The 25,526-nt window shown below is 40.8% G+C and overlaps 1 protein-coding gene across 2 annotated transcripts in view; it reads left to right on the top strand.

Annotated features, from left to right (window-relative positions):
- The window catches only part of SETBP1 (SET binding protein 1), a 266,909-nt gene extending 241,606 nt beyond the window's left edge, over positions 1-25,303 (top strand). For both annotated transcript variants that reach the window (XM_051642998.1, XM_051642997.1), the window contains 2 exons: positions 18,853-19,020; positions 24,571-25,303. In XM_051642998.1, coding sequence (XP_051498958.1) covers positions 18,853-19,020; positions 24,571-25,127 — 725 coding nt within the window. In that variant the 3' untranslated portion in view covers positions 25,128-25,303. The remainder of the gene's footprint in view (positions 1-18,852; positions 19,021-24,570) is intronic.
- The last annotated feature ends 223 nt before the right edge of the window (positions 25,304-25,526 follow it).

The raw sequence follows: 25,526 nt of genomic DNA, 5'->3' as shown, positions 1-25,526 counted from the left end.
AAATAAGGCTATTATTGTTTCCTTGTCTGATCCAAAAGACATACTTTCATTTAATAAGCACCATTTCTTCTTTAGAAGAAGCAACTTTTTTTTTTTCTTTTTTTTTTTTTTTTATTTTCTTATTACATACTGTTTTTGCCAGCCCCAGAGCTGAGTTAAAAAGTGTTCTGCTCTGATTACAGATAGGGGAAACTGAGGCAAGAAAGTGTAGACCAGCCCTTGCCAAAGTGCTAACAACATTAGCCACAAAACCTCCATGTCTAATCACTTGGGTTGCCAAGGTACCTGCTATCAGCTGTTCCCAAGGGATTCACCAGACACCATGGGCGGTTGGCATCCTCAGAAATCAGGCTGCTTCTTCTGTTGCCTAATATGAGGAACAGGTGATGTATGACTTCACTCAAGATGCTTTAGAGGAGCAGTGTCTGTGTCCCCAGCTCTAGTACTGTGTTCAGCCTCTTTGAGCACCATCCAAAGCTGGAAGGAAGCAATAACCTTGTTAATTTCCATTCATTACTGCAATAGATAATTGAATAGGCAAAGGTGGTTAAGTGGAAACCAAGACTGGAAGCTGAAAACCTGTCATCCCTCCAGCCCTTGTACTCACGTAACCTGTTCTTATCCCCAGCACCAGTCTCTCAGAGTCCATCACAGACCAGCAAACCTGTCCTCTCCCACCCTGCCTGTAGAGCAGTCACATCAAGCGCCTTCATCTCCCACACTGCCTGCATCCCACCCAGCCAAGCCACAGGACTCCTTTCTGCACAGCATCACCTGGGGGGAGCTGCACATTGCCTGAGGAAGGAGGAGATCCAGGGTGCAGAGAAAGCCTTGGAGGACTATTCAATTCCCTCATGTTTTGGCAATACTTACCTACGCTCCTTTCCCAATATTTTCGGGGGGGGGGGGAAGGCAACAAACCACCCTCTGTCCAAAAAAAATCAATTATTAGGTTTGCTACTTTTAGACTGATTTCTGTTTGCAAAATCAGTTGTGAGAAAAGTGGTTATCAACATACATTTTCTGATAGTTTCCCTGTGGGAGCAGCCAGCTTGGAGCCTGCTCTGTCAGCACTTTAATCTCGCAGAATTGAATCCCACGGGGTGCTGCGTGCTTTCTAAAAAGTGCTAAAATAAAGCAGTACCAAGGGTGCTAAGGACCAGTCTGGAGGCATCCAGCACCTGGCAAGATCAAGCAGCAAGTCATGCCTCTCTTTTCTTAATAAAAATTGGGTTCTGGAAGGAAAAGAAAAAAAAAAAAAATCCTTCCCCCAAATATGTTATCTTTGAAAAACCAATCTGCTTTTTCAAGACAAGCTGTAATTGAATCCCAGCTGAATGCAGCTGCAGTTGGGGTGAGGTGCCAGCGTCATGAACAGCATTTGGAAAACCGCAGAGAACCACAGAGTGGAGTTGCATAAGCTGAGAAGCTCTTTAAGATATGTGTGCACGTGTATGTGTGCAGGGGTATAAATAAAAATAGAGAAAACCAAACAGGCCAGAAGAGCAGCAGTGGAGAAAATGGCGGCTGAGCCCTCAGCCTCCCAAACCCTCTGACTCGACAGGCATCCTGCAGTGCCCTGCCACCATGACCCTCCTGCATCTTTGTTCTTCGTCATGCCCCGGTTCTGAGTGCGACCTAAGACTGTTTACTTCTTCTCCCCATCTCTCCCAGGGATATGATTCACACATTTTCAGATTTATTTGAGCGAAATGCAATAAATATGCTGCTTCAATTTTAACTGCTGGAATGTAGCCAGGGTTTTTAATGAATCTGGCCTGTGTGATTGAAGTGGTCCAGGATCTCAAAAGCTCTGGGCACTGTTAGATGATACACACAGACACACACACACACACATATCTCCCCCCCACCTCCCATTCCCTTGGGGCTCTCTGAGTCACACACGACTGCAGGTTTTTCAGATTCTGCTCTGGTTAAAATTAGCAAAAGCCTTTATTATTCAAGAAGAGGAAGGATTCCTATCACAGCTGCCGAGAACTGCCATATTTTTCTGGGATTTGCTGCACCGACCTATTATAATTTGGCTTTATCTGTTTTTCTTTGTTTCCCTAAAAAATAGTAGCAAGGCTTGGTCCTGTCAACGCTGAATTTTAATTAGCAGTTTATGAAGATCACTGCATTAATCTGTATCTGGATCGTTATGAATTTTTTTTCTCTGCAACTGGCATCTCTACAGTTTCAATCTTTTATAGGAATGTTTTGTAACAAGGTGCTATCACATCTCTGCTAAGCAAGGCACTAGTTTTGCAAACTTGAACAAAAGATGTGTTTCAGGCAGCTGTAAACACCTTATTTTAGTTATCGGAGCAGGTGGCAAAGGGCTTTTGCACCAAAAATTGAAGGCATATAACTTGAGTGCAGTTAAATGAAGTCAGCCACCAGATTTGTTCAATTCACAAGCTGCGTGTATTTAAAAGGAAAACAAAAACAGGAAAATGAGTTATGATATAGTAAATATGTCCCATGTCAACTCAGCAGGAAGGTTTTGGACACATCTCAGGAGACAACGGCCCAAAATCACCATGACTTCTGGGAACATGCCTGGTTTGGTAGAAATACACTGCCACTGCTGGAGATCTGCATTTTCTAATAAGTCCAAACCAAAGTGGAGGCTTTTTGCCAGGGCCACATGGAAGAATCAGAAGATGTCAATTCTCCTGTGCCTCCATCTGCAGATAATTGGTTGAGCACTAAAATTCACAAGGAAAATTTTGTTTTAGAAAGATGATAGAGAGAACAAACAAAAGACAGGAAATTAAAATTTATGTAAACATAGAGGTTCCCAGAGCAGCTATAAATGAGCCACACTGCATATATAGACGAAGGCATAAAAGTTAATACCATGTGCAGCAATATCACACACTACATAGGTACCCCTGGGACCGTGTTACATTTGCTACGGGACCCATCATTTTGAATGGTTTGACTTTTACGCTTTTAAAGCCTCAAACATAACATTGTGCTAATGCCAGGTGGGAATAGGGCAGTTGCTGTTTGTTTACTTGTTTGTTTGCTTAGAAAGAGAAAGGACCATGAGCCAAAAAACCATAATCTTTTATCCCATTGCATGCCAGAGACAGAAGTTGTGGGCTTTGATCTCCAGAGATTTTGGAATAGTTTTCTTGGGGAGGTATTTCTCCACACTGATTTAGTACTCTCAAAGTGAGATGGCAGGGACAGAGAACAGCTCTCCTGTTGAGACAGGGCAGTGCCTGTTCAAACCATGAATTATAGTGCAATGTAAAGCACACAGCTTTTCCCTAAGTAAATGTGGGAGTGCAGAAAGAATTGACTTAGCCATGTAAGCTTCAGATCTGAAATACCTAAACTCCTTGGAAACATGCCTTCAGCTTGCTCTTCTATTTTTTGCAAGTGGTTATCCTGAGTTTGATTCTCTGCTCCCTCATGCAGTTGTTGACATCAGTAACATGGGTGTAAAATGTCACCAGATCAGAAGGCAGCCAGCATTCACCTTGCATTTGTATTCATGACTATACAAGGAAGAGGGCAGCAGCAGGTCAGGCCCACTGAGATCCGCAGAGATTACTTTGTCGATGTGGGATGTTTATGTTCTGATGGGGTGTTTTATAATCGACTCTTAAAACCGTGCCACAGCCTATTTGTTCTGGTTTCATGGCAGAGCAGATTGGAACACAGGAACTGTTGTGGCTTTCTAGGGTTGCTTTTTTGCTTCTTTTGTTGTTGTTGTTGTTGTTACTGTTTTCTTTAGGAGAGGCTTTGCATCCACTCCTTCATCTTTTTGCTCAAAAGTTTTCAAAATGTAAAGTGTTCGGTTTAGGATCAGACCTGGCAAGCATCCCTTGTGCTGTCAAGTCTGCTCACTCACTGGTGCAGGCAGTTAATTTAGTGCTGATGCTTCCCCAAGCCATACAGCAAGGACTGTGCCTGGGAGAAAGTGCCCTTCCTTTCTATCCCACACCAGTTCCAGTTTCTTGACACAACCTCTCCTTTGTAAGTCCATGGCACCCACATGAATGCATTACGAGACGTCCTAAGGGCACCCTCTCTTGTGTCCCTAAACCCAGCTACTCTCTCGTTCCTGCTCTTCAACAGGACAGGGAGATGAAAAAACAAACAAACAAAAAACCCCATGTGGGTTAAGGTAAAGACAGCACTTGACAAACCTAACAGGTAAAATTCACCTGTCTGTGAAGATGCTGTGGTGAATGTGTGTGATCTCTAGGGAAAATGTGAGCTGCGGGGAGGTACAGGTACTGCTCATGATCAAAGTACACTGGTACAGCAAAACCAGTACTTGCACCCCTTGATCATCAGCACCACCTACTGACAATTTAATCTGCTGGGGGCCTCTTGTCCAGCTCCTTCCTGGCAAGACAAGGACAAGATGCATGGTGCCACCTGAGGAGCTCAAATACCTGTTTCTTCAGCTTCTCTCCTTCAGAGATGCACTGCTTGAACCCATCCTAGCAATAAAGTCAAGACAGCAGCTATGATAAAGAATTGGATTGGGGACTAGGAGAGTGAAGCTGCATCACTCACTGATCTGCTATGTGATGGCAAGAAAATGCCTTGCCTGAAGTTCATATGGCTGTACCTTGCCTTCTGAAAGTCTGCTGTCTGGGTTTGAGCTACCCGATCTGGGTGCATGGCTTAATTGTCCCCACACAGAGGCATCTCTAGTCCAGGTGCAGTGAGTTGACTTCTAGACATGTCTTATTCTCTTTGTTGATCATCTCAAGTCCTAAAATAGCTTAGCTTAGACTTCATTGAGTGACTTGAAAACATCTTCAGTGTTTTCTGTTTCCCGTTCCATTTCCTGTTCTTACCACTTGTTTCCTCTCTCTCTTTAGTGATGTGGTATGTTTCTCAATTTTTATGTCTACTGTGATTTGTACAGTGGAACCTCAGATGTCATTGAAGCCAAATGCTTCATCTAATTAATAATAATAAAAAGGGAGAGTGATATACTCTTTGTGCAATATTTTTTTTTTTTTCCTTCTCATTCCTGTTCATTTGAAGCAGCTCATTTCTCTTGAAAAGCAATTGCAATATCATTAGTATTTTCATTAGTGTGATGACTGATGATAGAAGGCAGGCAAGTAGATTTGGGGCCTAGGCTGATAAATTTTCATGACGTTTGTGTAAGACTGTGCTAAACACTTCAGAAGTCACATGCCAAGTGGTTCAAGATCATTTAAGAAAAACAGAAGACTTTTTTTTATCTTCTTTTTTTTTTTTTTTTTTTTCCCCCTTCAACTCCTGGAATGAGAAACAGCTGCACAGCTATACAGAAATAGCACAGCAAGTTCTCAAAATGCCCAGCAGTTGCTAATTTATTTATTTTTTTCCATTGAAACAGTTAATCATCAATGAAGATATTTCACTGATGAATCTTTGCCATTTTGTGGTGGGTTTTTTCCCCATCTCTGAGGATTCACATCTCTAGATGAAATGGCTCTAATGTTTGTGGGGAGGAGAGAAATTCCTGTGGAGAAATGCAGCTTAAGATCTAACCATAACTTAGATTGCCCTTAAAGGCTTTTTTGAGGAGTTGAGCTGGATTTAAGTGATATATATCTGTAAACCATTGTAATGGTTTTACTTCCATAGCCTTTTCCCAACTCTGAATTAAAAATGAAGAATGGATAAACAAGAGGAGAAAATAAATGTTAAACTTAGTTAGTTGTCTGATAATTTTGAGACATTTTACCCTCTGCTTTGAGTTAGCCTCAAGCACAGATGAAGAAAAATATGCACTCAGGGTGGCTTGTTCTTGTATCTGTTGGTTAGGCTATATTAATTTAATCAATTCCTTCTCAACATACAGCAATGACAGAGCTGTTTCCCAAAAGTTCCTGTGTTTTTCACTCACCTGCAATTTTGAATTGCTCAGTTGCTAGGATTTTAAAAATTTATTATTATTATTTTTAATGCTCTGTTTACTAAGAAAAAAAAAAAAGTGCTCCCTTCTTTATAATGTCAGCCAAAAGATGCTTGTTGTGGGACAGAACAAAATATTTATAATGTTCTTCCTGAGTAACAAATCCATTCTAAAGGATCACAGGAAATTTCCATGGGTTTAAATTTACTGCACGTATACTTTGATGCCTTGCATTGCAGCCGCTCTTCTTCCCATTCAGGGAAGAGTTGACAGGGCATATTTGCTCTGCTCCTTCATTGGTGACAAGGGGGTATTTACAATGATGAGATATTTCCCTGCCCACAAGAGACTCTGGGACAAGCAAAAATGAAGACTCAGGGCTTGATTTGGTTGCCCACACGTAGTTGTCAACTGTCATTTGAGATGCCTAGGATATCCTGCCTGGCCTCCAGTTGCTCTTGCAGAAGGGCAGAGGTCTTGCCTGAAGCCCTGTATCATATCTGCCAGCCTCCCTCGGATGTTTCGAATACCTCAGAGCATTTCAAATATAACCAGGTGCCTGTATAGAGCTCACACTGCTGGCCCAGAGATGCTCCATCCTCATTCAACCCTCTCCATTTTAGTAGGAGAAATTTAAACAGTAGAGATTGTGATCTGGCCAAAGAGCTTCATAGGGTGGATGGATTCTCTCACCCAAATCTGGGTGTCTACAGCATAAGATCACTATGTGAATTAAGTTTTTCAGCTTTCGTTATAGTAAAAGAAAGTTTTGTCAATGGATCCTTAAAGTGACTAATCTTGGACTGAAGTGGACCCCACTTTTCCAAATGAATCATCTACTCCACTCTTCTGACTGTATTAATGTGATCTCTGTTGACCATCATGGCAGCTTAGACATGTAGATCTTGTGTAGACACCTGGTTGCAGCCACCTAAAGTTAGATGAGATGATAACCTATTTCCTTAGCTATTAAAAAAATTAAAATAAAATAAAATAAAAAAATCAGGAGGGTGTATGTACAAATCCATATAATTGTTTTTGCACACAAAATTCAAAATATTAAGTTTGATTGAACTGTTCGACTGGACAGTTGTCCCTGCAGACAAAAGCAAAGCCTGAGCACCTTTTTCTGCCTAGATTGCTTCTCCCAGAATTCTAGATTTCTGCAAAACTTCAAGGCCAGCTTTTGCAAATGATTGTCTGAAACTAGGGCCTATATTTAGGTAAATCTGTACTGGGAAATGGAGTGCTAAGTAAATAAATTATCAACTTAATTTCAAGCATAAAGGTTGGAGAGTTTGTGCTTAACAGCTTACTCAAATTAATTGTTTTTTTTCCATAGTTTGATGGCCTGACAAAAATCTCAGAGTCAGAATTTCAGCGGATTCAGCCACTGTTAAACCTTTCCTTTTGGCTAATAAAATTCTGCCACCCCAGGAAAGCAGTAATGATTCAATGAAAGCTCTGCTTTTGTCATCTTTGCTCAATTATTAAGCTCTCTTGGGATTGATGCTTAAAGGGAACATATTCCTATCCAGATACAATTTTCTGTATTTTGTCTGTTTGGTGCATATGAGGATATGGGAAGAGAAGTTCATTGGTTGAAACACCTAAAATAGCCTGGTTTGGCTCCAGAAAATATAAAAACTGAAGATAAATTTGCACGAAGGCTGTGCAGAAAAACACTCAGAGATTTAGAGTGGCTCAGGCATTCAAGTTGATAGCATAACTTCTGATGTCAGTGCTTGAAAGCATTTAGGATTTTCCTGGTATGCTCTTTATTCTCTTTCGTGTCAGGCTACTTTTCACATGTCTGTAATAAGCGATTTTCCTCCTCCAGCTTCTTTCTAATCTATTCTTTGTCTCCTATTTCCATTTATTTCCCTATTTCATTCCACTTTGCACTCTTCACCTCTTTAACCTCTTCTTCATCAGTCAGATGCCTTCTTGGGTCTATACGCCACAGAGGCAGGCTCTGACCTTATTATACATGGTTTCTCTGCCATCCTTCTTACACTGTTAAAGGAAGCAGTCTCCAGCAAGAATTTTAATGAAAACCAGTCTCAACAAACTACTTCATTCAGAATTTTATTTTGAAAAATCTGTAAAATCCAAAGATTTTGCCCTAAAATATTATCAGAGAAATGACACGTCACAGAGGTTTTTAACAGTATAGATATGAAAAGGATGGACTGTACTCTGAAAATTTTAAAATATTGTGGTTGTTTTCAGAATGACACTAGAATAGGGCAATAGTTAGTGTCCTAGATACCATAACGATAGGTAACTACTAAACTTCTTTGTTGCTAAGGTTAATTGGCAATAACACTCATTATCTTACCTATGCATCTGTTTAAATAGATTTTAGTTTTCATATTGCAATCCATTTATGTGGTTCTCAGAATAAAAGTAAAAAAAAAAAAAAAAATACCCCATATCTATTGATCTGAAATACAGAAAAGTCAAGAGAAGGAGGATACGTGCACTCCCAGTGTGCATTGTTTTTCATCTCTGGTGCTGATAAAGCAAACACTCATTTTAGTGATAAATCAGCATAAAGTAGGATGAATAGACTCAGATATGAAAACAAAGCCAGCAGTAAACCTTCTAAAAATAAAAACTCCTCTGTTACACTCTCCTAGATTGCAGGGTATATGGGGACTTCTATTAAGTGCTGAGATTTTACTTCAAAATTGTGTCATATTGAGTTTTTCTCACTGTATGAACTGGGGCATAGCTTATTACAGGTAACAAAGAAAAATTGAATTACTAGGCTGCCCAGTAGGGAGAACACTAACTCAGAAGTCAGCAGTCTTGGATGCTCATACTGGCTTCATGACTTGAAGACCATCCTCCTCCCACCTGTCTCCAAGTGGCTACCACCATGGATTAGCTGCATTTGCTTCTGGGTGCAGTGGAGTAGAAAGGCATGACCCCCCCCTGGGGACAAGTTCAGATGTTACTGGATTAAGTTAGATGGTAGAAGTACCCACCTGGTTCTCTTGTTTTGGTTTCATCTAATAGTATGAGTATTTGGGTTCAAGCGACATCCTTGGTACTGTTTACTTTTCTAGCACAACCATCACCAAAAGGCTGCTTAAACTGGTGGAATGCAAATATAACATTTCAGTTAGAAAGAAGAAAAAAAAAAATCAGCTGAATTTTGCATTATACAGATACTGTCTTTTGCTGGTTGCATTACATGGGGAGAATGAGGCCTTACCATCTCTGTAGGAACATTGAGCTCTTTTTTTTCTCAGTGGAGGTCTCATTCAAGCTTGTTCAGCAAGATTTTTGCTAATTATTTTGCTAACTTCTCTTATATTTCACCACTTTTTCTACACTGAATGTTCCTTTAAGAATGACTCCATCATTACACCAGCCCAGCCCTTGTGCCTCATTTGTCCTTCCTCCACCAGCAACTTGACTTTCCTGCTCATGCTTCATGCCAGCACACTCCTAAAAAAGCTGTCAGTGTCCCATTAAATCTGTGATAAATACAAACTGCTCCCAACTCCATTTGCCTAGGGAATATCAGCTCTATCTGCCACATTTAAAAATTATCATCCCTGTTGTTAAGAAAAACAACAACTCAAAACATCACCCGTGACTTTTCTCATTTTTTACGGACTGAAATTTCCCCATCTGTCTTTCCTCAGCTGCATTTTGGAGAAAGAAATCCTATCTTCCATTCCCTTCCTCCCCAGTGAGCATATCCTCATCCACTATGACAGCTCATCTCTGTGTGACTACTCTTTTCTAGGTAGTTCCTTGCTCCTAGCTGCAGGTCTTTTCATTTCTGCCTCTCAGCATACCTAATGGCTTTTTATGCCTTAAAAAGAGCCCTTCATCTCCCTCTTCCACCTAGCCATCCTCTCTCAAATGCTTCTTTTTCATTTCACTTCTTTCAAAGATTTTAATTTTTCTCCTTCCTCCTCTGTGAAAGAGTTTAGTTCTTCATCACCATGTATTAAATTATTCATTCACTGAGATATTTCATGGCAAATTTCATTTCTCCAACATCATTGGTCTCCATCTGTCTCTCTTGATTCTGTCTGTTTCCAACAAATGTAAACTGTAACTTTCTGCTCAGCTAAAAGTTTCAGGCTCTGAGAAGGAAAAGCCTTTGACTCTGAACCCATTAGCAAGCCCCTTTGGCATAAATCTGTGTTCATAAGGCCTTTGACTCTGAATTAGTCTTTTGAACTCGCAAGTTTTTCTCTCATTAAATTTATTGATTGCTGTCACCCACGTTTAACTAACATGTTCTTCTACTTTGATCCAACTTCTACTGGAAATCCTCATTTCACCTATTTATCACTTCCTGGCATGACAAAATTTGATGTTTTCTTCCATGACATTTTCAAAGCCCAGTCCCACTCTGTTTGAAGGGCTGGTAGCTTGGGGAGGGCACACAGGGGGGCTGGAGGAGACTGGGTATGAGCACACTTACAGCCCCCTTGGGTCACTGTCCTATATTGCCCTGGAATATGAATGGCTGCCACCAGCCCCATTAAATTTTCATCTCTGAGTACATGAAAAACTGAGCTTCCAGACACACACCACTTCATCCCCCATGACTGAGTTTCCTCCTTTATTCTTTCCTGACTCAGGCCTCCTCTGTTTTCATGCTGGCAACATGCAGAGGAGGAGGGAGGGAGTGGATCTAGATGATCTTCAAGGTCCCTTCCAGCCCAAGCCAGTCTGTGATTCTGTGATGATCCGTGATTCTTCCTGTACCAGTACATGAAAAAGCAATCTGAAAGCAAAACGCAAAGGCTCCATCTCTTAGGAAGTTTGATTCACTACAAATATAGGCTTGAAACTGGGACATAGGCCTTTTGAAATTTGAAATTACAGCTGACCATCCTCTTAGCTGGAGGGGCAGTGGGCCTTAGAGAATCATCCTGATGACGAGTAAAATGATGCTTCCTTACCCTTTCCACCTTGGGTTCAGTTCTTTCATTGGTAATACTAACAGCTACATTGTTTTCAAACACTGCATGTCATTGTGGGCTGCACATTCCTGCAGCTCCATGCAGTCCTGGGACCCACCTCACAGAAGTGGAAGATGATCTGAAGCCTCAGCAGACAACCCCACAGCTGTATATAGCAACAGCAGCTGCTCTGCTTCCTTAAGTAATGCCTTGCTGGGCTTCAGGTATGCAGCAGTTGCCACTGTGCTCCTTGTCAGGAAACACAATTATCTTCATAAAGAAGTGAAGAGGAAGACTTGCACCATGTGTCTTGAACTCAGGCACAGAGATTCACCCAAGTAGAAAGAAATGGCAAGATGCATTTAACCTCATTACTTTCAGTAGGGCTGACTTTGTGCAATCCATCAGTGTACAGATACATTAGGGGAACTAAACTATTTCCACATCTCATTTACATAATGGATGGGATGTGAAATGAGTCCTATGGAAGAGAAGTGCCCTGGAGGCACTAAAGTTTATCACAATATGTAAGAGTTCTTTTAGATCATTGCATTAAATTTCCACTAACAAGATAACAAATTAATTGTCTGTATTACTGTAGTAACCCAAAGCGGATAAAGTGTATGATTTCAGCAGAGGAAGGCAGCTGTTTAAGACAGCTTGGTGGTTATAGGAGGAGGCAGAAGAGATTAGTTTGTCTTCCAGCATTTGCGTGTCATTATTCCAGCCCTCCTCCTGCCCCTTTAAGAAATCTGGCTCTTCTCTAATCTGATGTTGGACTTGAGCTTTATTAGTGAAGTGAGGGAGAAAGAGTAAATCAACTGTATCAGACAAGCCTCAGGACATCTGGAAATTGATCATTCTGCAGAAATAAGCACTCTGTGTTTATTAGCTGGGAGTTCATCACTATCGCTTCTCTTTATCCAATTCCTAAGAGATTTCAAAGCTATCATCATAGCATTAGCTCTTCTGACTGTGCTACAGCAGATAAAGATCAGAAGATCTATCTAATGATGGCTTTCTCAGTCTCCCTCTTTCATTCTCTAAAGCTATCCTGATTAAAAAAAAAAAAAAAAAAAAAAAAAAAAAAAAAAAAAAGGAAAATAGCTGGAATTAAATACAGCAGTCTCCATGTCCTCAGTGTTGCCTGTTGGCTATAAGAGTAATTTTTTTTTTTTTTGTATTCTACAGGAATTTAGCTTTATTCAGGGGGACACATCCTGCACAATACAAAAATCCCTCATAGAAGAGGTGGAATTTGAAGTTTCTAATGTGGTGGTGGTGAAGAGAGGAAGATAAAAGGACCTGAAGCCATAAAGCAGTGCTGTACATTGAAAGTACAGTTATTTTTAAATGATAATACACGTCAAATAGAAGCCAGGGAAATTAATTCCATAAGTTAGAAAGGTAATAATATTACTTTAAGAAGAATAATTACTTTCCTTAACTACATTTATCACATAGTAATTCAGTTCCCTCTTCTGGAATATGATGCAATGCCAAACTTTTGACTGATCTATTTAAAACCAGCCTTAAGAAAAGATTCATCCAGATACAAGGTTTCTTCTGGTTCTTTATTCAAAACAGAGGAGTTATCAAAATGCAAATACTAAGACTAACTTAATGTTTAGATGTGCATTCCTGTGCATCTGCATTGTATAGCTACATTGTGCAAAGAGGCCAGGAGAAAAATCCTCTGTAAGATTTTTCCAATAACAATAGTCAGAAGCAGAAACAATTTAAATACAACTATGGATTTCCAGAAATCTGTAGGGACTATGAAATCCAAGGCAATGAACTCTCTAAAGAAAAATATTCCCTAGCAGAAGCTTCTCCGAGATCAATTTTATCAGCTGATTTTCTGTTTTCCAAAGACAAATTAACATTTATTATCTCTTTTGAACTGGGGCATCGAGTTCCAGCCTGGCTATGCATTATGCTAGATTCTGTGCACAAATTAAAAAAGGAAAAGGTGGGTGTTGTCCAAGAACCTTTCCATACAAGCACAAGATGAGAGAAAACAGATGAATGCAATAACAGAGTTAACATGATTTAACAGTAAAGCCAGAATAGTTAATTAATCCATTTGTACAGAGCCTAGCACAATGGAGCTAGACCACATTACTTGCAACATGAGTACTTAATAACAACAATAATCATGATTAGGTCTTTAAAACTAATGCATTAATTATCAGTCAGAACCCATAAGTTGCTAAGCCAGTGAATGAAGAATGCTGGGGTTTTTATCCAAAGTATCAGGGGACCCATAAATGTTTAAGAAAAAGGCCAGTTTCACATCAGTATTGTGTTCTGTGATAGACAGGCTTTCTGCCAGTCTGCCCTGAACAAGAATAGTTCTTCTCCTGATTCACCCTTTTACTTATGGTCATTATGATTACTTATTTCTAATCATGCCATTATTGTTTTAGGTTCTTGATGATCTCCTTCATTTCTTGCTTTTGAAGCTGCCCTTTCCCTTTGCCCTCTCTCATTAAACAAATAATGATGGATTTCCTCTCTGCTTTTCTGCCCTGTTGCTCAATTGCATGTGCACACAGTGTTGTCTGTGCACACAGTAGGACTCAGGAAAGGACTTCATGGGATGAAGTGGGCTCTAATGTGGTGGAAGTGCACAAAGATCAATAGACAGGCAATAAATAAGACCACCAGTGTACATTGCCTTGTTCTCTCTCTGGAGTAGCAATGAAGGATAAAATACACTGGAATTGTGGATATATGTGTGTGAATTTTAAGCTGTCATCCCACTGTGATAGTGTTGCAGATCATTTATATTCACCTGATTCAAAGATGGGTTGAACTGGGGGGTACTCTTACCTAAGGCTTTCTGAAATGAGCACCCCAAATGGGAAGGAAAAGTCCAACAAAAGCTGATGATACTGTACCAGCAGGTCTATCTACTCAAGGTACAGACCTCCCACTACTGCAGCATGAATCTAGTCTCATGACCAAATTGCTGCACCACTGTGAGTTCCAAAGTTTGCTCCAAATCTCTGTTTGTGTTTTGCTATTGCATTTGGTGAAAGAAAGCTGATGTTTCATCCTTACTGGCTGCTCCAGATCCATAAATTACTTCTGTTCCTCAACTTAGATGAGAATTTCAGTGCAGTGAGATGAGGGATACAGGCTGAAGCAACCAAGTGCCTGAAACAAAAGACAGATGGCTGGACCCATGATTCACCAGTGATGAGCTGCAGTCAGGCCATGTGGTCTTTGAAGTAATTCATTACATTTGTGTCTCTTCTGTAGGGGGAGAATTTTCCTCAATTATTTGTATGACCTTGCTAAACCCAGATAGGTGGTAATTGAGCAGCAACTACTTCTTCAGAAGAAACAGAATAAAAATATTGAAAATATTGACTCACCCCAAAGGCAGTAAGCAGCACTTTGGTCTTTGACCTTTAAGCATCCTGGGGTAGTCAATAACCTGGCTGTTAGATGCTATGCCTGCCACTGATTTTGATTTGGGAGTAGTTTAACCTTGAACCAAGATCCAAGTAACCACGGCAACAGGAAGTCCGCCTCTCCATCCAAGGAGTGGGAATCCATAAATCAAGGGCCCTAATGCAAACACTGTGTGCAGGTAGAGATTTGAGAGGATAAGTGGTTTGTGAGGGATTACCTTTGAAAAAATGAATGACTGTCCCCTGATATGTTGAAGCATGGCTTCAGAGAGACTTTTTTTTTTTTTATCAATAGAGGTCAACAGGTTACAGCTGCATGTTTTCATATGGCTCTTTATATAGGCCCTTCAGTTTAATTAGAACCAGATGTTGAATTTATGAGGTTGTTAGCATTATTATGTACCATATGCACATGCATATATGTGCATGAGTATTGATACGTTTGTGCACAAATGACATTCATCAATAAATAATGTTAAGGCTCAAACTCAAGCACTATGGAGTGGTGAAAACTTGGTTTTGCATATGCACAGTTCCATGGTGCTCTGATCCCATAGGTGTAATTACCTGGGCAGATATCCCAGTTATCCTATGGCACAGTGCTTTATTCAATATATAGAGCTCACCTAACAAAAAGCTATTTGGTAACTGGATTTTTCTCTCACTATTTAGTGTGTGACATCATGTCTCATTTATTCTACATTTCTGAGCCTTGTTTTGAATAGATGAATGTTTCATGAATGTTGGTAATTTTATTTTCACAGCAGTGCTCTTGAGATGAGGGGTATATTATTGTTCTCATTTGCAATAGGGGATCTGAACAGAAAGAGATTTAAGTTGAATGGATAAAATTTGAGATGCTTAGTATTTGATTTGAGGCTCTGGAAGGATGTGTGGTCTAATAGGCAGAAGCTCCTCTGAGTGGTTCCGCCTGTATTTCTGACCTGTAATTCTATCTCACTCCCTGACTATTTCTGCTCTAAGCCCCATTCTCCTATGTTAAGTCGAAGGCTGATATCAGGTCACAGGTCCATCAGGACTCCTATCTCTGACTGGCTCACTCTGTAGTCCCATCTTTCAGACTCCTCTCACCAATGCAGTTCTTCTGTGCCTGAGTCTTCTGGAGATTTCTTACACAGTTTTTGAGACAACCCATGGATCTGATATTTCACATAGGCAAGGGACAAAGGTAGGGACTGTTCATAACAACTTCAAGTTGCAAATACAAGGAAATCTTGGCTGGTATCTGGAAAGGCTCTGTGCAGCCAACAGACGCAGAACTTTGTGGAGCAGTTTCTGGCTCTGCTTCGAGATCTTCCTGATCTCCTGGGGAAGGTATCAGAGTACTTGTGGAAACTCTCTGTGGAACTATCAGGTGCTATCCAGATGCAGCCAAGGATAGCAGTGCGGGCTTACTGATGCAGGGGATGAAGGCCCCCATCTGCTGACCTAACCTGCTGTTCTGGGAGGTTTGCTTCTGGACTGGGGCTCGGATCACAGAAATTGTGGAGACATCAAGCCAAATCTGAGGGGCAAGTCAAATCAAGCAAAGGAGACTTGCACAAATAACCAAGGAGCTCTTGAGTAATGTCAGACATAAGAAGTAAAAAAAAGAGAGGTGGAAGCAGGGACAGGTGACTTGGAGAACTACAGAGACAATGTTCATGCAGGCAGGGATGGGCTTTGCAAGCCAAAGTCTGTGCAGTTGAATCTGTCAAGGGCAGAAGAATAGCAGTAAACATTTCTGCAGGTGTATAAGGGTCAAAAAGAAACTTAGGGAAAATGTGGACCTACTGCTGAATGGAGCAGTGACCCTCGTGGCAAAGAAATGGCAAAAGACCAAAGTGCTCATTGTCTTCTTTGCCTTCATCTTTACTGGTAAGGCTGACCTTTCAGGAATCTCAGGCCCCTGAAACTGGTGAGGAAAGGAGACTTACTCTTGATGATAGAGGATCTTGTTACAGAACAGCTGAAGAAACCAAACATGTATAAATCCATGGAATTTACAGGATGCACTCAAAAGTGCTGAGGGAGCTAGCTGATGTCATTATGAGGCTACTCTTGATTACTTTTGAAAGGTCACAGTGACTGGGAGAGGACTCAAATAGAGTAAATATAAGTCCAATAAGGGCAAGAAGAAAGATCCAGTGAGCAACAGGCTGGCTAGCCTCATCTTAATCCCTGGGAAGGTGATGGGGCAAATAATCCTGGAAAGCATTTCCAGACATATGAAGGAGAAGAAGGAGATTGGGACTACTCAGCATAGATTTATGACTGGAAAATCATACTGATGTTGCTTATCTCAACTTCAGCAAGCCCTTTAATAGTGTCTCCCATAGCCTCCTTATAGATACACTGTTGAAATACAGACCAGATAAATATATGCTGAGATGGCCTGAAAACTGGCTGAACTACTAAGCTGAAGAGGTTGTGGTCAGTAGCAGAAAGTCTAGCTGGAGACAGTCACTAATAGTGCACCAAAGGTGTTGATACTAGGGCCAAAACTGTTTAACATCTTAATTAATTACATGGGTGATGGGGTGGAAAGCACCTTCAGAAAATCTGGAGAAGGTAAAAAATCTGGGAAGAGTGATGCTGGCATACAGAGGGACCTTGAAAGGCTGGAGAAATTGGCTGAGGGGAACCTCTTGAAGTTCAACAAGGACAAGTCCTGCACCTGGGGAGGAATAACCCCACGCATGAGCACATGCTGGGAGCTGAACAGCTGGAAAGCAGCTTGGCAGAAGAGGGCCTGGTGTCCTGGTGAACACCAAGTTGGCCGTGATCCCTGGCAGCAAAGAAGCTTCCTGGGCTCTGTTGCCAGCAGATCGAAGGAGGTGATCTTTCCCATTTATTCAGCACTGGTGAGACCACACCTGGAGTGCTGTATCCAGTCCTAGGCTTGGCTTCTCAAGACAACAGAGACATGGACATGGGAGAGAGTCCAACAAAAAGCCACTAAGTTGATTGAGGGTCTGGAGTATCTCTCCTGTGAGGAACGGCTGAGACAACTGGGGCTGTTCAACTTGGAGAAGAGAATTCTTAGAGGGGTCATATCAATGTATAAAAATGTCTGATGGGGAAGGGTTAGGAAGATGGAGCTAGACTCTTCTTAGGTGGTCCCCAGGGACAGGACAAGAGGCAGTGGGTACAAAATGAAACAAAGATGGTTAAGTCTGAACATCTCAAAACACGTGTTTTCTGTAAGGATGACTGAGCATTTGAACAGGTCACTCAGAGAGCTTTTGGATTTTTTCCTCCTTGGAGATACTCAAAACTTGACCAAGCATAGTCCAGGGCAACCTTCTCTAGCTGACTATGCTTGAGCAGGTTAGGGTGGACCAAATGGTCTTAAGAGGAGCCTTCCAGTCTCAGCTGTTCTGTGGTCTTTGAATCTTCATGTGATTTAGCTGCCAAAATCTGTTGCGTTTTGTCTCAGGCCCGTGTACAGGTTGACATTTGAAAAGAGAAGGACGTAATGAAGGATTACCTTTGAAAGATGAGTTACTGTTCTGGATATGTTGAAGTTCAGCATCTCACAGAGACTGGGAGGCATTTTCATAAGCTGACAAAGACACAGCACAGAGTCTTCATTCTAGCAGACTTCTTCTCTGGTCTCATCAGAGTGGGATTACAGGATTTTTACAAAGCAGCAACTGCTAGTTTTCTAAAGTGGGGAAAACATATTCCCACTGAGTCATTTTAGCTGCCTTTCCACTGTGCAAATCCATATATTTATGGGCATATAAGAAATGTGTGTACACAGACATGGGCTCACAGAAATATTACATATAAATGGATAGATACACATTCAGGTGTATTAGGCAGATACCTAATGTGAAAAATTTGAATCCCAGTAGTTTAAATTTAGCACATTTACAAGCAAACACAATGGGTTGAAATAATATGACTCTGAGAAACATTATTAAGGGAGGAGTGTATGAGCTCTGAGTGCATGTTTTATTTTTCTTGAATATTTTACCTCTTTGGTATATTTCTACCACTCATTTCTTCTTTAGGTAGAAAATTGTAATCTCTAGGTAGAAAAACATGTATCAAATAGCTCTTTTTAAAAAAACCTCACACCTCTTTAGGGAGTTGTAAGACAAATTTTCGTTAGGAAGGAGAATCCTAAAAAATAAGTGTAGTGTACTTTAGAGAGGGAGTTACATTCTGAGGCTGTTCCTGATGCTCCTTACTCAGATGAAACACCCACTGCATCAAGTCGTTATAGAAGAGAAGTGTGTGGGTGTGGAGTAGACACTACCCAGAGAATGACAAATAGACAATCCTGTTAAATACAGATATGAATTGGTACAGACATCAGAGTGTGATTTTGCTTGGAGAAAGGAAAGTAGTAATGTGAAGCTACTATGTTGGTTTACTGTTGTTTATAGAGATCAGTGCTAGTACATCCTGAAGCAAAATTATTAAAAAATCCCAAATAGTCATGATTCTTGCTAGTTTCAAGATTGTATTACAGGCACATGTACAGGAAAATACGGAAATATATCGGGTTAGGAAGGGCAGCAACTGACTATTCTTTTCCAGATTTTCCACCGAAAGGTCACTTTATCAATATTAATCCAAATTTTGTTTCCTTGCCCAGGAATTGCAGGTCCCCACTTAAAAGCAGACCAGATTTCACTTCATAGTAAAATGGAAAGTTCTGCCTGTAACATGATGACCAGAAGGAAACCAGCAGCTGTTGACAGTGTTGCAATGCCGACTCCAGTATTATCTCTTCTATCTTCATCATCAGCAACCTCTGAAGCAGGTAATGTTGTTTCCCTCTATCCCCTTTATTTCTTCCCCATCTTCTTCCTTCTGGCACTGCACTGACCAATATTGTGCTTGTACTGCTTTTTCTGATTGGAGAAATAGCTGCAAATGTGCATACCTAATGTAATAATCAGGCTGTTATTTTTTTAACACTTTGTTATCATGATCACATCTTGGCATATCAAGTCTATTTTATGCAGATACCACCACTTGTGCAGTAATGAGGACAAAAGGAGCACCAGCCCATATGGTCTAGCAGGGGACTCCAAAGCAAGACTCTTGGGTTCCTTTTTCAGCCCTGTTGTTCATTTATTTGAATGTTCCCATCCCTGTAGCTCAAACGTGCCTAATACACAATGAATAGCTAAGAAGCAGCTGAGATTTCTTTCTGTATACTTGAGTGATTTTAGCATAATAGTCTGTCTTGCAAATGTGAAATTGTCTGGGGCAATGAACAGTGATGTAAAATATATCAGAATAAATAAGTCAGAATAGCATGTTTTTCAATCAACTTATAGTCTGTGCTTCTATTTTGAATCAGATCAGAAAGGTGATAGCTTTATAAAGTCAGAAATTGAGCCAAGTCATTCAGGCATCATCATGCCTTTTCTTGGGCATGGAAAGAGAAGTTAATTGTACATTGTGTCTTAATATCCGGCAAATGGGGAGCCCACAGAACATTAGCCTTGTGCAGCCATTAGGAGTTTCATAATCTTGTCAAACCTTTCATTCCAAATTCATAAAAACTATATTTGCATCACTGAGTTGTGAAATTATTATTTATTTAATTATGAATTGAAGGTGCTGTTTAATTGCACTCTCATTCCTGAATAAATAGTGAAAACAAGGGATTCGTGGTGTAAAGTAGCCTCTATAAAGCTATATTTTTTATTTCAAAATCAAGATTCTCTGTTTAGCTCTTAATACTTTCCTACATATAAACTAAGGACAGATTTTTAATGCAACAGAGAATGAAAACACACAAATATTTTATGATCAGTTTCAAGATGAAAGTGTATGCTTGACTGCATAGTTCATTCTTTCCGTTTTCAGAAGTCTAATTAAATTGTTGGTTTATCTGTAGCCCAGATGTTGAAACAATTTAGTGAAAACGGAAAGAAACTGTGTTAATGGGTAAAGAGGATAGAGCTATGAGTTTTCTGTAATTAATAGGGAGCTCTTTGAAAATTCCTTTATTCAAACTGACAAACTGAGCCCAGATGTTGAGTAAACAGTCTTCTCTGTGCCATGTTCTTGCAAGTGGCCTGGGGAATGACAGGCAGTAAGAGAGATCTTTAGTGCTGCAGACATAAAAAAGCCATGCAGAATAAAGTTAGGAGAGCTATGGAGAATTTCCAAGGCAGTCTGACCTACCTGGGCTCACCTTCTCACTCAGTAGTGCTGTGCTGGAGTGGGTCCTCCAGACTGCATTAAGTTGCCCCTGGAAATGTATTTTTTTGGTAGAGATTTCTCTCCTTGCTTCAGAAGCTTTTTCCAGCATCATATCAATCCTCTGTGACTTCCCATCATGGCCTGGGGCCATTTCAATTTGTCTCTGTCTGTGAGACAGAGCCTCACTGCATCTGTGTACCTTGGGAGGGTAGAAACACCAGGCCTCCGTGGGCCTTATTTTAAATGTGTAACACTGTTTTTTAAGACTAATTCTGTGGTTATCGCTTGTTTGGGGCAACTAGATGGGGTCGTTTAGACAATGGGAAAAAGGTGGAGGAAAAGTACAGAAGCTTGTGCTGCATCAAGAGTTTCTAGTTTCTTTTCACCTTGGACTGAATTGTGCCAAATAACTTCAGGTCTTCACAGAGGCAGAGTGTTGTAGGGGAGTTGTAGGGAAATAACTGTGCCCAGGCAGCAAAGCATCCTGCCCCTCTGTCCCCAGCACCTTGAGGTTGCCATCATCTTGTATCCTCTCTGTAGGACATTCCCTTTTAGGAATGCAGACATAGTGATACTATTTCCCTCCTCCTCTTCAAACCCCTTTGGATTAATTCCACCAGATAAAGAAAGAAGAAAATCTTCCTCCCAAATCAAAATTTCCATGTGCAAACAGTAAAGTACATACCAGAAGAGAACAACAAAGCCTAAAAACAATGCAGACCAACGTGGGCATAGTCTGTCTGGATAAAAGTGAAAAGATTATTACCTTGCTTTGGGTTTCAGCAGAACAGTATATCACATAGCAATATAGTGAAATATTTTCTAATCAAGATTGCTCACCAAGAGCTTCCAGATGAGTTGATAACACCTAATGGCTTTCACTTCAATAGTGGATTATTTTGGCTGATCTCCCTGATACTTTGTCATATGCACACCTCATCAAATCTTCCCCCTACAGACTCATCAGGCTCTTTTCCTCATGGTCTTCATACTCCAAGTATAGAATCAGATGTCCCTGATTCTCAGTAGTCAAAATAATATTGGTTTTCCTAATATCTCCTTTAAAAAACTTGACTTGAAAGCGTATTACTTATTCAGTACATGCATTCTGACTGTTGGCAGACTATGTAATACAGCTCTAATACTTTCTAGAGCTAACAAGCTAGAGAGGCTTAGCTAGGAAGAAAAACAAAAGCATTTTAGTAGCATCTAACAAGCTAACTGAGAAAGTCATAAACACCCCAAAGCATTTAACATCGAAAAATAAGTGCAGTAAGCCAGTGTAGACCAGGATAGAAATTTGGTTTGATTTTTTTTTTTTTTTTCTAAATGAGAAAATTAATTTCAGTCCAAAATGAAACAGTCTGTCTGCTTGCAAAGGTTTAGAAGGGAAAAGTAACTAAACAATGTGAAGGAAGACACTGAGAGGGTTATTCAGCTTAAAGATTTACATGTGAGTAAAAATAAATACATGTAACTGTCCGCATAATTAATTTTGGAAAACTAGAAAGGTTGGCAGAAAACAGATGCTTGCCTTTACTCTACTCAAGCACTATCTACTCACTACTGGACTCCACTTAGAACACTCAGCCTGGGTGACTTGGGCCTCTACGGTGCCTAAGACATGATTGAATTTGGCAGGGTGGGCAGGAGACTGGTCCCTTCCTTATCAAGTATCAGGGTGTCACAAGCCTGTCTATGGTGACCTTACTTGCATTGAGCTCCCATTTCAGAAATGAAGGTCATCCTCCTCCAACTCTACAGACCAGATCTCCACTGACTGGGATGGAGTGGCAATACTAAGCTGCAGAACAAGAAACTACAGATAAATCTAAGAAAAGACATAAATCATTTGCTGATGCCTGGCTAATGCTTTCCTTCACATTTGATTCCTATCCTCTGGCTTACTTTCTATCCAATGAAAGTTGAGAGTAATGCCAAATATCCTGATTTCACTGTTAATCTTGCAGTTTTTCCAGTATTTTTTTCTGAAATTCCCACCTTTATGATTTCCATCAACTGAAAAAAATAAACTTTGCTTTCTGGAAAAAAAATGCATCTTGAATGTAGGTATTTAAAAAAAAAATAGTTTTGAAAATGTGCCCTCACAATAGTAATAAAAGGTAAAAGGTGGACAGCAAATATGAAGACTGTGCAAAATGTTTGATTTCTTTTATATTCTGACCTTAAGTTATTCTCAGGATCTTGGAGTATCTTCTCAAAGGAGTTGAATGCTTAGGGCTGAAAATATTGGAACTATATGTGTCTATCAGCAGTGAGACCAGATGAGAGTAATCATTTTGTGTGACAGGGATATAACCTTTTTTTGATCAGGTGACTGAGAAATAGCTGTCTGCCACTTGGCCTTAGGGCACTTGCATCCACACTCTTTAAGGGTGACCTACTTGAGAGGGACTTTGTGCAACTAATTAGCTTATCCTGAGCAACTTGGATATTCAATTTCCTTTCTCTTTTTCTTTGGTACCAAAATGACTGCATTCCTCTTTTCTTTTGTACTCTGTGAATCACCAACTGCAAGAGGGTTTTAGTTTTTCTTTTTTTTTTATGCTGGGAGTGGGTTACATATGGAAAATGTATTTTGTTTTGTAATTAATGAAAACCAGACTTTGGGAAGTTGGCCATCCAGGTCTTTATTTATAAGAAAGCATATGTCTGTGTTTTGTTTATGACTCACTCCTACTTCTTGCACTGTAACTTGGGTTTGTTTACGCAAGCTCTTTGCTGAATCCAAGCAACATGTTGGTATGAGAGCTAGTAATTTATGTTCTCCAAGCGGGAGGGACAGTGAGTGAGGTTTGTATGCTGAATCTGTCATAGCCCATACTGAGCAGGAAGAGATTCTACCACTTGACAGCTCCTGGTTATCTACAGAAAATGCTACAATAGCAACCTTATTTAAACTACTGCTAGAAGATTAGCCTGTTAGCCATGAAGGCAGTGATAACCCCTATGTGAACCTTTCTCTAAATCTTGGCTGCTCTGGAAATTTCAAGGATTTCAAACCCAAATAACTGTTTGACAGTCAGGTGAAAATTAAGTTTGCAAGAAGATGTGGGCTGAGGTTAATTTAGTGGGATGTTTTATTCTTTAATGAAAAGAAATTCTGAACTCCATTATTTCTTTTTCCAGCAGGGCAGAACGGTTATGTTAGGAGTAAAAGGAAGCACCAGTTACTGCAATAGCAGAATTAATGCATTCTATTTCTCTCACAAAGGGGTAGTTACTTATAATCCATGTGCAAATCCTGAGCTCTGAACAGATGCCATGTTCAGTAAAGGACAATGAGACAATTTAAAAAAAAACAAACAAGCAAGGTCTTGTGTCCTAAGCAAAGCACCAGGAGCCAAGAAATGCTGGGTACTCTTTCCAGCTCTGACAATGACTCACAATGTGACCTTGGCAAGAGACTTAACTACTTTGGACTTCATTCAGATCTAAAGTAAGTGATCTGAACCAGGAGTGAGCTTACTTTAGGGACCATTAAAGTCAATTATATGACTGAGTAGTTTCAACTGGTATCTGCAGAAATGATAGCAAAGAAACTCAGGCAGGGGGAATTAATTTGCCACAGGTGACTTGACCCACACAGCTTGTCTGTGCCAATGGGTTCCATAGCAAACACTTCTGTACTAACTGGCATCTATAGCAAGAATTAAAGGCTGGATGAAGATATCAGGAATATATGTTTGAGGTACAGGAATTTTTATAGTCATGGTGGGTCAATATGACAGCTATGCTAAGCAGCCCTTCCTTCTCTCCACCTAGAGGTTTAGAAGTGAGAATGAAGCCAACCCATGGTAAAATATTTCTGTAGAAAAGCTTTGTTGTTTTAGAAGAGGAGAGAAACGTAGAGAAATCTCTGAAGACTGCTTAATAGTCAAAGCTGTATTTTAGTGTAGGACAGTAAAACAGGAGGTAACAGCAATTCTTCTGGGTCTGTAGTAATCTTTTAATGTTCTTTTAGTTGCTTTTCTATGCAGAGTCCTTCTTGCAGCCATCAGTTCTTCAGCAGTTGCATTCAGCCTACTGAGCTTGAAAACATCTAGTCTTCATGACATTGAAAGTGTGCAAAGGAAGGTTTCCATTCACTGTTGTTAGACCTACCCCTGTTTCTGTTCTTTTCTCCCAACAGCCAGCCCTCCACTGAAAAAAAGGTTCAAGCGCCGTGAAATTGAAGCAATCCAGTGTGAGGTGCGCAAGATGTGCAACTACACCAAGATCCTGTCCACGAAGAAGAACCTGGATCATGTGAACAAGATCTTGAAAGCCAAGAGGCTGCAGAGACAATCAAAGACAGGCAATAACTTTGTCAAGAAGCGGAGGGGGCGTCCTCGGAAGCAACCCCTCTCCTTTGATGAAGACTCCAGAGACCAAATGCCCGTTCTGGAAAAATGTGTTGACCTTCCTAGCAAAAGAGGTCAGAGACCGACACTCAACCCTTTGATCTTGGAGCAAACAGCCACTCAAGATACAATCATGGCCACCATCGAAGCTGTCATACACATGGCTCGAGAGACGCCACCTCTGCCACCTCCTCTTCCTCCTCCTCCACCTCCTCCACCTCTCCCTCTGCCCCGTACACCCAGGCTTGGGAAAAGGAAAAGCAAATCGCCGCAGGAGGAAGAGGAGGATGTGAAAGTGAAGCGGCACCGGAAAGGCAGAGGGAATGAAAGCGAAGGCCTTCCCTAAGGCCAGAGCACCCCGTTGGTGGCGGGGCAAGCCGTGACTGAGGGGCTGGAGGAACATGGTCTCCTTCACCCCTGCGGCAACCACCAGACTCACTTGACGCTTCGGCAGCCGGATCCCATTGTGGAGCGCCGTGTCAGCCGGGGTTCGCTTCTTCCTCTTCATCGCCTTGGCCTCAGCCACCCCCTCAAGCAAAGAGGGGGAAAAGGTGGGGGACAGGCGCAGGGCAAGGGGGGGGGGGCGGGGGGAGTGTAAAATTGGGGATAGATTCTACTTTGCAGTTTCCAAAACTAGTCAGCATCTCAGCATTGCTGTTCTCTCACCGTACCTGGAGGCGAGAGGTTGTCCTCGCAGAGAGCTGAACATTGTCACTAGAGCTGCTTGCTCGACTCTGATTGTGTT

The sequence above is a fragment of the Apus apus genome, chromosome Z, assembly GCF_020740795.1.
Source record: "Apus apus isolate bApuApu2 chromosome Z, bApuApu2.pri.cur, whole genome shotgun sequence".
In the NCBI taxonomy this organism is placed as follows: Eukaryota; Metazoa; Chordata; class Aves; order Apodiformes; family Apodidae; genus Apus; species Apus apus.
Note: the sequence above shows the minus strand (reverse complement) of the source record. Positions and strands in the feature narration are given on the sequence as shown.